The 12,615-nt window shown below is 38.7% G+C and overlaps 1 protein-coding gene across 1 annotated transcript; it reads right to left on the reverse strand.

Annotated features, from left to right (window-relative positions):
• Window positions 1–361: 361 nt before the first annotated feature.
• DDX18 (DEAD-box helicase 18) lies at window positions 362–11,791 on the reverse strand. Its single transcript, XM_074873695.1, has 14 exons — window positions 11,609–11,791; window positions 11,303–11,482; window positions 10,153–10,296; window positions 9,503–9,638; window positions 8,923–9,023; window positions 8,606–8,805; window positions 8,403–8,517; window positions 7,111–7,250; window positions 6,092–6,253; window positions 4,960–5,112; window positions 4,145–4,258; window positions 3,393–3,449; window positions 1,910–2,087; window positions 362–1,282 (listed from the first exon to the last, which is right to left on the reverse strand). The coding sequence occupies exons 1-14, from the start codon at window positions 11,724–11,726 to the stop codon at window positions 1,140–1,142; spliced, it is 1,941 nt and encodes a 646-aa protein (XP_074729796.1). The 5' UTR covers window positions 11,727–11,791; the 3' UTR covers window positions 362–1,139.
• Window positions 11,792–12,615: the final 824 nt, after the last annotated feature.

Here is a 12,615-nt window from a genome sequence, read left to right on the forward strand (position 1 = left end):
TACAATGGTAGAGATATGAAACTAATATACATAGTTATTCTACTTTTCCCAACTTGTGTATTCTTTTCGTACTTAATCTCTGTGTTTGTTCTGTTTGCTATATGTATTCCACCCTCTTCTATTTCGGGCTTTTATATTTCTCCCTTAAAATATCCTTCTAGTATATTTATATCCCATTTTACTTTTTCACTTATCAAGTCTCTCCACCCCCTCAATCCTGTGGTAGTATTTTTGACTTTGCCCATCACTGATCTGATAAATTAAGACTAAAAAGCAATTCACTTCTGTAATTTACAAGATACAACTGCAAAAATTCTCACGGCATTGAGGTTATGGAATATTTTAAAAAACATTATCTGGGCTGAGTGCTTCAATTTATGTAATCTGCTTTTGTTAATTTTCTTTACATATTCATAACGGTACACTAGACATTACCAGATGGATAAATTCAAAGAGAACATGAAGAAAACCCAAACATTTCACTAGCATGTTACCATTTTATCACATTACAAGAAACAGTATTAAATCTATCCCAGATGTGGCATAAGAGATTTTTTTTAATCTTGGACACTGTACTTGTTATACAGATACCATGACTGAAATTAATCACAAGCTCATACAGCCTTAATTATTCACAGATACGTTCTGTTCTAAAGAAATCTTCCTATGTTCTTCAGCATATCTGATGGACAAACCAGAGTTCTGCAGCACTAAAGACCCTTGCAATGATTCATGTGAGCAGAATTTTTTTTATCTCACACTGTAATCTGTCCTTGCGTTGTCTACTCCTACAGTCTGCAGAGGTGTGCATAGAAAATAGGGTAAATGTAAAGCAAATTATCCTATAAAACCAGTAAGTATTTTGTCTTTAATAAAAAGCTCCATAGTATTGACTTAAGATATTCAACTATCTTCTTCCTTACAAGTATGGTAAAACTAGCTGGCCATATTCTCCTTTTCTATCTTCAGTCTCCCTTCCAGAGTCTTCCTGAATTGAAAGATAAAAGATGCTCCTAGAAACAAAACCATAAAGACCCTGAAAAATGTGAATAGAGCAGTTTAAATTGGAAGTAACTGCCAGATGGCTTTGATCAAGGTAGTCTATTCCAATGCCACAAGCCATTTTAATGAATGTATGATTAACGAGAAAACTGCCGACTGTCTGATTTCTTGCTAATATGTTTGAAGATTTTAGCTTTGTGGACGTTCTTCGATTTCTGGTAACCAAATCCCCCACCTCCACCTCTTTTCTGTAGTCTTCTGCCATGGTTGCTGTTCACATCTGAAATTTTATTGGTTAAAGAACTCAAAAAAGAATAATATGAAATGTTGCTTTTTAAGTGTTGTAAGTGTTATGAATGTGAGAAAAAATAGCAGCATTATACAAAAAGTTGAGTTGCTAACTACAGACAAAACTAGAACTTTGTGCCTGTGGTTCTAAATAATGCTTTTATTCCTGCAGTTGTCCAACTAAGGTGGCCAAAGTACTACCGCTTCAAATTCCATCCACTGGCAGGTTTGGCAGTAATCTAGGTAGTCTTCTGTTTCATCTCTTGCCCCTCTATTTCAGTATTCCATGATTATTAACTTAAGCACGTACCTTTCAATGAAAATAATTTTGCATGGAGAACAGTACTCTAGAACATGTATGCATATATGCATTCCAGCAACAGAACCACATACAGCATGTACGGGCACTAAAACATAGCTGTTTGCAGGCAATTTCTGCAGTTTTAATATTTACTTTTAACATTTTCTTTGATAAACTATTGTTGGAGCATGATGTATTTATGTGATTAATAGCCAAAAAAAAAAATCAGAATTTGAAGTAGCATAGGAGTTTCAGTAAGCTTCATTTAACATTTGTAACACAGAAATTCAGCTTTGAAACACTGCAGTAAAAGGATACTGAGGTCAACAAACGGAGGAACTTTAAAACCAAAGGAAAGGCTGACTTTGGGAAGATCCAAGTTATTGACATTATAGATCTGCTTCAGAGAATGGGAGTCATAAGCTCTAATGTAAGCTTTGTATGCTTCCTGGGCCGACTTGTGAAGGAAGTAGTTCTTCTCAATCAGTTTTTCCAGCTGGTGAGGGAATATAAAATAAAAAAACCACAAAACAATTATAGCTGGAACAAGTGTATAAATTATATCGAAGCAGATTATTTACTGTGTGAGTTGCAGTGACATTCACTATTAATTTCAGCAAAACTGCCCCGTGACAGTAGAGTGCACATACATATATGGGAGTGCTTTTATAAACAGGGGGACAAAAAGAGCCTGAAGCTGAATTACAGTACAAATCCTCAGCAATACGAAAATTTACAAAACTATTAAATTGGGTTGTCCCAAACAAGTTAATCAAGAAGGAGTATACAACTGCAGCCACACCCTGAAACTACGTGCATTGAAAATTAATGGACAATGACCTTATACTTTTAAAGTCAGACATCTAAACTGTACTATTCCATGTAATTCTATACATAGTCTTATCTATTATGGTGCAAATGCATTGTAAAAGACAATGTCTAAGACAAAAATGCAGATGCACATTTTATGTGTTGTGGGCTAACTTTCCAATGCTCTTTAGATCAAAGTGTCTCATTTGATGTTTAACATCAGCATACTAAAGATAAGTTACATTAGGTATCATTACTTCCGAATTATTCTTAACTAGGAATCTCTTTCTGTAAAGACTGTCTTCATTGCTTCTTGTACTTGCTACTTCAAATTTGTTACTGCAAAGAAGCTTTATAGAGCTCTTATCAAAAGAATGATTCACAGAACTAAATAACAGAAATTCACATTTACAGAACTACCTGTGCTATTCTGTTCAACTTTGTGCTCCATGGCTATTTTTGTAGAACTGGAGCACAAAACAGGTTTAGCCAATTCTGGGCTTTAACACCAGCTAGTTAAAAATACACCTGGACTAACATCTCTTTCTGCACACTGAAGTCTAAGTAAATCACCTTACAAGACATATGTTACTCACAATTAATCTGAACGTACGTAACTATTCATTAAAAGCTACTGAAACTCCGCTTACTATGCCAGACAAGAACATTCTGTTCAAAAGCTAAAAGCAGGTTTACACCAGTGTGGTTTTGAGATGCAATGCCAAAAAATTCTTACAAGCAAATTTGTATCATATAATGATGACAACTTAGTACTAGATATTAAAATTAATCTTTAGCTTCTAAACATTTTATCGATTTACTGTCATCAAGGAACAATATGACAGGAGAATTTACTGCACAGTACTGATCTACAGGAACTTTCCCAAACAAGCATATATATTTTTAAACTGCAGTCGTTATAGACTCACATTCTCCATGTAAATTATTATATGGATATTCTGAGTAGCTGTAGTATGTAGTCATTTCATACCTGAGACTGGATGTCTGAAATTTTTGACCAAGAAAATTCAAATTCACTTAATGGAACCTTAAAAAAAAAAAGAAAGAAAATACCAAAATTGTTTACACTGTGTAAATAGTGAATGTGTTTCCTAAGACAAATAGAAAAAGACCTGCTAGATAACAGATTTTTTTGTTTTAATACCGCAGGTGTATCTGTAAAGTGCCTTTAAATCAATACGTCAGTAAGCTTGAGTAATAAAGATGCTCAATATGACACCACTTTAGCTTTTGCTTTAGAAGCTACCCCACTTTAGTTACAAGTGACAAAACTCTGGAGCGTGAACAAGCCCATAAGGAAAGCAACCAAGAAACTATGTGCAGTCCTATCATATTAAAATGATTACATTTAGCAGAATGTACCCTTCTTTTGGAATTGAACAAAATGCAATTGTGTCTTTGCACAGAAAAAATAAAAACTGCACAAGCAACAGGTTTTAATTTTCTCTGGATGGTCAAACTCCCAGTATCCTTCCACAGGGAGGTCACAGGAAATTATTTATTTTTCAGTAACACAAGTTGCACAGTTGCAGAACAATTGTAATTACACTCAATATTTACTTTCGTGATGCTGACTTTAAAGTCAGATGTTCAGTTAAATATTTTCTAAGCAACAGAATGTTTTTTGCTAAAAAATTACAAGTGATTAATGAGTACAGTTTTTGTGTCTATAAACCTGTTGCACAGTAAAAAAAAAAAAAAAGTATCTAAATGTAAGTTTACCCTGGCTTGTTTTAGGTAACGAAGAAAGCCCAATTCTTCTGGTCGTAAAATGAGCAGAGCATGTCCTCTACCATTTATGCCTCTGGCAGTTCTACCAACACGATGAATATATTCCTTTTCAGAAGAATAAGAAACAGCAAGTCCAATCAGTCTTTCAAACATGTAATAATCAAACAGCTCCACACCCTCCCCCCCCAAATCTAACATTAATGTAGTGTAATGCATCATCCATGATTTTTTAAGACTTTTTCTTAGCACTGACAAATAGATGAGGGAAGCCAAGTGCTGAAGATGCAATGGATAATTAGATGAGACAGAACCCCTGACTAAAAGTATTTTATCTTCTACTGAAGGAAAATATTCCTAGTCTGCTCTAACTGAAAATTAAACTTTGCTTTTGGTATATTTGCTGTGCATATTTCTGAGTTTTTTGAGTTTCGATTGTTTACACTGGACACTTATTCAAATAAGAATACCGTGTTTTAAATAAAAATCAAACTTCCACTGGAAAAGGTGTTAGGAGACACAGGGATGCATATATAAACTCGTACTCCTCCTGAGAAGTGTTTTGTTGGTTAGCTGATTAGATTTTAAATTAACAGCACAAAGAGTAACATTTTAAAAAGCAGAAGGTCTCAGCTATGTGCAGCAAGTCCTAGGAGCTGGTGAAGGGAAGTGGAAGAAATCAGTGGCTAGATATGAACATGGCTGAATCCTGACTGCTGTCAAGCAGCAGCTTCAGCTTTTCTTTGCAACTATGTTTATAGATAGGATTCGATTTGTTGCTGCGAAGTTTCTTTATTTTCCTAACTTACTTTTGGATCATCTGGAGGGTCATACTGGACAATCCAGTCAACTTCAGGAATATCCAATCCTCTGGCAGCTACATCAGTGCACAAGAGTATTCCAGATTCTGCATTACAGAACTGAAAAAATGTTGTAGTACGTTTGGTTTGTTTCTGTTTGCCCTAAAAGGAAAACAAACACATCAAGAATGAAATAACTGAAAAAAACCCCACTTTAAAAAATCTGCCAATTTGTAAGCTTAAATCTAATTTCCCATTTCACATATTATATCACTGCCAAAAATACAAAATAATTTGGGGCATCTTTCCATATCATAGACTTGTACAGACCAAGCAGGACCATTCTGCAGTGAAGAAACAATGCCACCACAGTCAACAGCACAGGGCTACCTGAAGTGGGATCTCTCAGAGGTTATGCTGTACTTTCCAAAGCATTAAAAATTTGGTTGCATAAGCATTATTTTCAGGAGGGCTGCAAAAATGCCTGACATTCAGAAAAAGGACATTTGCAAGTCTAGCAATATGTTAGATAGATTACAAGTTAAAAAAATACAATCAACACCACACTTGTAACAGTTCTATGAAAATATAGCAAAAAAATTCCCCAAAGAATAAAACAAAAAAGGACATTTGCAGTCAGTTCTGTTTTATACATTTTTCAGTCAATTTTTTCTCTTAAACTATGCATTTTGTGGTTTTGACAAAAAAATTAAAATACTCATCTGAATGGTTAAGAATTGGCATAAAACCAAAGATCACCCTGGCCTTAGAAAAAGCACCCACCACTTCAGGAATCAGAGTGCTTGGATTCCTCTGGCAATATTTGCTCCACAACTCGAGTTTTTTTGCTTGTGAAAGGCAACCCCTTGGAAGAAAACAGAAAGTTTTCTACACACAGAACTAATATCAGTGTTCTGCCCTGGTTTGGAAACTACCAAGATTAACAATACTGAAGTGTTGTTATTAGCGTCTTTGCTTTGTCTCCTTCCTCTACAGACTAATCAAGATCACCATCAATTTGTGAGTAGGGTGTCTGTTTATTAGAAACTGGACTTAAATAAACACAGCAAATGTAAGGTCGGTAACAACTTACAGGTACTATCGGATTAATTAAAAATAAATCAATGAATAAAATACTTACATGAATGGCCAAAACAGGCAGATCAATATAGTTGAGTAATTCATAGTGGTACTTCACTGACATACACGAAGAAAAAAATACCATTAGTTTCTTCTTCCGGTTCTTCTTGAGGAATGTGAAGAGCAACAGGAATCTTTTTTCAGACGGGCACACTACATACCCCTGGAAAATTTTTAAATAATGTTAAATAGAGTAGTATGGAATCAACTTTTCTTTCAGCAATACAATTAAATCAGGGAAGTGTTATGTTGTGAAACAAATATGCCAGATGGTTTGGCCCAATACGGCTGGAAAAATTAACTATTTGATTTATCATCTGTACCTCACCTTGGTATATGAAACTCCTAAAGATTATGATCTTAGCAAGAAACTTATACTAACCCGAAGAAGCAATTTTTAATTAAGTCTCCAAACTACTTTATGTTCAGTGAAAAGTGATTAGTTTATACAGTAAAAATTCATTTCAAGAACTCTGAATTACTGACATTAGTCATGAAAAAAACTGCATAGGGTTCTTAAAATTTTTTATGATTTCAAGAACTTTATGCAGATCTTGCTACTGGTTTACTCTTTTTAGGTAATATACAGCTACTAGTAATTTTGAAACAAGACTCATCATGTCAACTGTACAAACACGGAAACTGATTTAGCTATTGTCTGAAGCAGCAACAATGAAATCTATCTGAAGTATATACCTAGTCAGTAATGTGGAGAATACAGTTAGAAAGACAACTGGAGCTTACGTATGTAGTATAGATTGGAGCTTAGGTATGTAATACAGGTAGAAATAGACAACTGTAAGTAACTATATTACTATTTAATGAGCTTTTATTTCATCTGTCCAGCAAACATTGAGTAGATGCTTGTAACTTACTGTAGTTAGCAGACTGAAAAAAGCCCTTTAAGCAACTGATAGCTTTTGTCCATTAGGATGGTAGACACCCTTTAAGACAGTGTTTGTACAACCCAGTTAAAAACACATAGGACTTTGTGTCCTTCCAATAACATTTGCGTTTTACCTGTTCAAGACCGTCTACTGTTGCTGTCTCCTTGTTATCATCAACCCCAACGTATAGTGGCTCTTTCTTCAGAGAGATCTTTGCCAGATCTTCAACCTTTCTGGTTTGTGTAGCAGAAAAAAGCATCGTCTGTCTGCGCTCTGAAAAAATATTTATTTTGAAAGACCACCTCTTCTTTTAAAGGGGAATTCAAATAGCAAGTCCATAAAATCTCTAGCTGCAAACTTCCCTGAGCAAGTCTTCTACTGTTTTCAATTAAATTCTAATTCAAACATACTGCTACTGACAAAGACAGGTGTATTTGTATTAGGGACTGTACAGGATGTTTATTTAGGCTGCCTCCACCCACAAAGTCCTTGCAGCTATCAAAACACAGTATTCTTTCTCCCTGGGAAAATGTTAGTAATCATTTGCACTCCAATTTAGACACAAAACAATGATTTAAATAGAGACTGACCTTGTAATTCTAACTATAAATTGATTTCAATCCCATGAATATTAAAATGTTTTTGTTTAGAAAAAAAAAGAATCACGCTAGAGATTGTGCAAAAATTTCTTTTATCTATAATTTTCCACTTCACAATGAACATGTCATTTTCCCACTCTTCCTTCCCCTTCAGGTTTTAGCACTGGTCATTAACACTCTTCACAGGATGTCATTTATTAAAATGCAAATATACAAATCTAAACATGCAGATCTGAATATTTAAGATGGGGAACCTCAAAATATTTATCACTGAGTTTTTACATACTATTTCCATGGAGGAGAGGTTTCTGCATGTTGGAAGTTAAAGGCAGAGCCTCACTGACTCTGAGAATGTGTTTAATACATCAATTACAAGGAATAACTAAATGAAAAACTAGGAAAAGAAAATTTTAAGGTAAATACTTAAAATTCCTTAAGATACTGTTCTTGGAGGTATGAAGAAAATTCGAACTGTAAGTCAGAAGACTTTTTCCTTTATATTTAAGCCTTATTAGGAAATAATGAATTGTAGGAAATAAACGAGCAGAGGAAGATGAATGAGAGAACACAGATGTTAAACTAGAAGGATCTTATATGAACCGAATTATATTCTGAAAGTGCATATGAAAACCCTGTCTTTCAGATAAATGATGTTAAATAAAGTAATATATACTAGCTATCACAAAAAAGGACAGAGTAAGACAATCCCTCTGAAGTGCATTTACAGAACTATAAAAATTAATGACTTCTCTTATAATAATTGAGTCATAAAGAAGACATAATGTTAGTCAAGTGATTTCCAGAAAAGACTTTTTTTTTTTCTTACTTGGTAGAAGTTTTATGATCTGTTTCATTTCTTCTTCAAATCCAACCTCCAAGATACGATCCGCCTCATCAATTACCAAACACTGCAAGTTCTTATACATGAAACCTGGAGTGTTCTAGAAGATTAACAAATTCAGAGTCAGACAGGGACAGGAGTTTTATTATGTTTTAATAATGCAGATTAGACATCAATATTTTATCTACCTGCATATGATCCAGCAGTCTTCCCGGTGTGGCTACAATAATGTTGATTCCATTTCCAAGTTTCTGTGCTTCTGCTGATCTGTTACTGCCTCCCATTATCAGCCCATAGGTGTGAACATGATGATTCATAAGTTCTTTCAGAACTCCATAGGTTTGCATAGCAAGCTCTCGAGTAGGAGAAAGAATAATAACACCCGTTCCTAAAAAAATACATCAATCAGACAGGAGTAAGTTACAACGCATCCAATCCCCCTCCTAGCCAGATCCCTAAATGGCTGAGCCACAGTAAAATTCAACTGTGAAATGAAGAGCCTTACCATTTCTAGGCATGAATTTCAGCTTGTAGATGAGCTCTACTGCAGGAATAAGAAACGCAAGTGTTTTGCCACTGCCTGTTTTTGCAGCTGCTAAAATATCCCTGTATGCAGCAAAGTTAGAAAAAGGAGGATTTATTTGATCATATGGAGAAAAGAGCAATCCTATTTTGAACAACATCAACAATGTAAAAACATTAACACGGCTTAAAGGAAAACACTAGAGTCGGTATTAAGAGCTCGGTGGCAGATGGGGTCCACAGCAATCGGTCACTGTGTCTCCAGTGACTGTGAGACAGTGTCTTTGAGACCCACTGACAAGATCAGTGAAAACAGACTTCCCTGCTTTCATAGCCAAATGCAAAGCAGCTTCCATGAGCTTACCCTAAGCATCTGTTTGCATGCAACACAGATATACTTCATTAACTTGTATTAATGCCTATAAACAAAATATATAAAACATATATAAGAACAATTTTAAAAAAACCCGTTTAGCTGCACAAAGTCACATCTCATGTATTTAGCTTGCTAGCAAAATTTACATTTGGGGTCAATATAGGGATTAAAAAGACGTATTTCTTACCTGCCTTCCAAAAGCGGCTTAATACTTTTATGCTGAATTTCGGTCATGTGTGTAAAACCCATGTCATTTATGCCTTTCAGTGTATTCTCACTGACAAGACCAGCCAGGGAAGTAAATGAATTGTCTTCAAAAGCACCTGAAGTGAGGGGGGAAAATAAAAAAATATTGAAACTTATGTCTTCAATTCCATCTGTTCTCTGAGATTACCCAGACCTAGATGAAAAAATAATCAGAGAACTTTTTCTCATTCCTTGCTACCACAAAATCTGAAGACACCAACAAAATATTCTCTATTAATGTGTTCCTAACAGTTCTACACAGAGCTGTTAAAAATGCACTGCTTCTCCTGCCAAATTTACTAGTCATATACCTCCATCTTGCTCTTCGTTGGCTTCTTCCTCTACAGATAAACGTGTGTGTATATATTTTAAAACGGATTTTCACTAGTAATTTTAAGACTAGTAGGACCGTGTACATAATGACAATTTCAGAGAACAGTAACTCAGTAATAGCTGTACAGCTGCCAGCTTCATGCCACCTATATTCACACACCTGAGTTATAAATCTAATTTGAAAACTGCAACTTGCTCTGGAAGAAAGCATTAGACCTTGGATTTTTGCACACATATGAAAAAGAGAACACGAGGTACCTGTTACACCTAGTGGTAAACTGGGCACTTCATCCTCCTCCCCCTCCTCCTCTTCTACTTCTTTCTCTCCAGAATCCTGCTTTGCTTCATCTTCTACCTCCACAGATTCATCTTCTTCAGTTTTTGCTTTTTTAGTTTCTGTATCTAGAGTGTTATTTTACAGAAGACAAGTCAGTTAGGGACATGAAGGACATGTTCACCACTAAAAGCTGTTGCAGAGAGTGAATTCCTTTACTCTGTAAACCACTCACAAATGTCATGCTTTTTTCATGGGGTGAAAGAAGGGCAGGCAAGGTTTCTATGGAACTTTCTGAGGCAGGGAGCAAAAAACTGAAGTTCCTTGTACACCATCCACTTTGCACAGTAGAACAATGAAGCTTAATGTACAGGATATGAGATTTTCTGTTGAAATGAGGAAGAATTTACAAAATTCTTTCCTATCTCTAATGTAGACATCAAGTTTCCAACATGGTTTGCACTCAGGTCATGTGAAATGTAACGTTTGTTCTGTTCCAAGTACCTGAATCCTCAGAGAACTGCATGAAAACATGTGGTTTTTTGCATAACCATGAGATAAGTCACAGAGATCAAACATGTAAGAGATAGAAGTTTCAAATACATAGAAATATATATGCATGTGTATATATAATGTATGAAAATATACAAAAATCCAGCAATATTTGCAGGATGCAATTTTCTGAGGTAGTTTCCCAGTATACTTTTGTTTCATAATATACAGATGTTGCTAAAGGCTGGATGTGTTACTAACAAGACACACTGCCTGGACATGCAGGGACAGAAACCATCCATCTGTCAAAGCTCTACTTTGAAAAATAGTAGATATAATCTGCACAAAGAACAAGCAAAACATCTAAACAATGTTACAAAGCAGTATCCTATGTAACAATTAAATTGGTTGCTAGAGGTTTAGTACATATTAGAATTCAAATGCTACCGCTGGAATAAGAAAACAGGTAAGACTGAAAACCTCCAGGGCGTTAAAACGTACCCCAGGCCAACCCCTGCTACTTCTCTGAGTCCAGCCCACAAATTCCCGCCGACAGCGCGCAAACCGAAAGTAGGCGCTTTTTGGGGTCTCCAAGAACAACTCAGCCCCGGGAGACAGGCTGTATTTGTTAAGACAACGTACCACCTCCCGCATCAGCCGCCGCTTTCCTCTTCTTCTTCTTCTTCCTCCTCTTCACCTCCCCGCCGCGGGGGCCGGCAGCATCCGCGCCCTCCGAGACCGCGTCTACCTCGGGGGCCGCCGCCGCCTCCTCCGCCTCCTCCTCCGGGGGACCCTGCGACGCCGCCTCGTCGGGCGCAGGCACTGCACGGCGCGGAGCCACGTTTCGGAGAGAGAGAGAAGGAAAAAACCCCACAAAGTCAGCGACAGCTCCGCAACCGCCCAGCCGAGGAGAGGCTCCGCAGGCCCTCCCTCCCGGTCCGGCCGTACCTGCCGCCTCGGCCGCCCGCAGCTTCAGGTTGCGCTCCCGCAGCTTCAGGTTGCGCTTGTGGATCTTCCTGCGGAGCAGCCGCATGGGCAAGTTGCCCGCGGCCACCGACACCGACATCTCCGCCGCCCGGCTCCGCTCTCGCCGCCACACGTGGGGAACAGGAGCGGCACATCCGGGCACCACCGGGCCCCCTCGCCGCCGCAAGGCCTGACGGGAGGCCCGCAGCGGCCCCTGGCGGCCCGGCGGAGGCAGCGCCGCGCGCTCGGGCGGGAGCGGCGCCTCGGCGGCAGCGGTGGGGTCTCCTCGTCCCTCATGGCGGGGACCCCGGACACGGCGGGGGGCCCGCACCGCCTGTCCTGCCGTGGGACGTTGTCCCCCCCGCCCGGCCCCTGTAGCTCAGCCAGCGCGGGTGGAAAACGCCCCCTTTTGCCCTGAGGAAGGGAGCCGCTATCTCCACCACAGACACCCGCTGCCCCACAGCGCCCGTTTGCCCGGTGGTGGTGCCTCCCCTCACGGTCACAGGTGTTCTAACTCCAACGGGAGGAAGGAACGATCCCGGGCATCCACCCGTGTGGTTCAAATTTAGCACCTGCGGGAGAGGTGGCTCTGGGGACACCCTGCGTGCCCTCCTCTCGTTGCAGGCCGGGGGTCGAGAGGCACGGCTGGGTGGCCCCCAGCAGCGGCTGAAATTGGGGCTTCCCGCCGGCTGTGCGCTCCGAGGGCACCCCCGGGGCAGGCACCGCGCGGCCGTGCAGGCTTTCGTGCCGACTTCCAGCACTAAAGCTGGTGAAACTGTTCCCATAAAAGCCGGTAGAGGAACTTTTAAGACTCCTTTTGGAGTTTTAGAAAGCAAGCGTTCTTTATTGCAGCGCGGGATGCACGGGGGATCATTCCACCTAACGTGCATACACTAAAAATGTCATCCTTTATATACCTTAACGACATGAATATTCGTACATTTTCCAAGAAGTCTCCACCTTTCTGCCTATCTATTATGTTTACATAA

The sequence above is a fragment of the Strix uralensis genome, chromosome 6, assembly GCF_047716275.1.
Source record: "Strix uralensis isolate ZFMK-TIS-50842 chromosome 6, bStrUra1, whole genome shotgun sequence".
NCBI lineage: Eukaryota > Metazoa > Chordata > Aves > Strigiformes > Strigidae > Strix > Strix uralensis.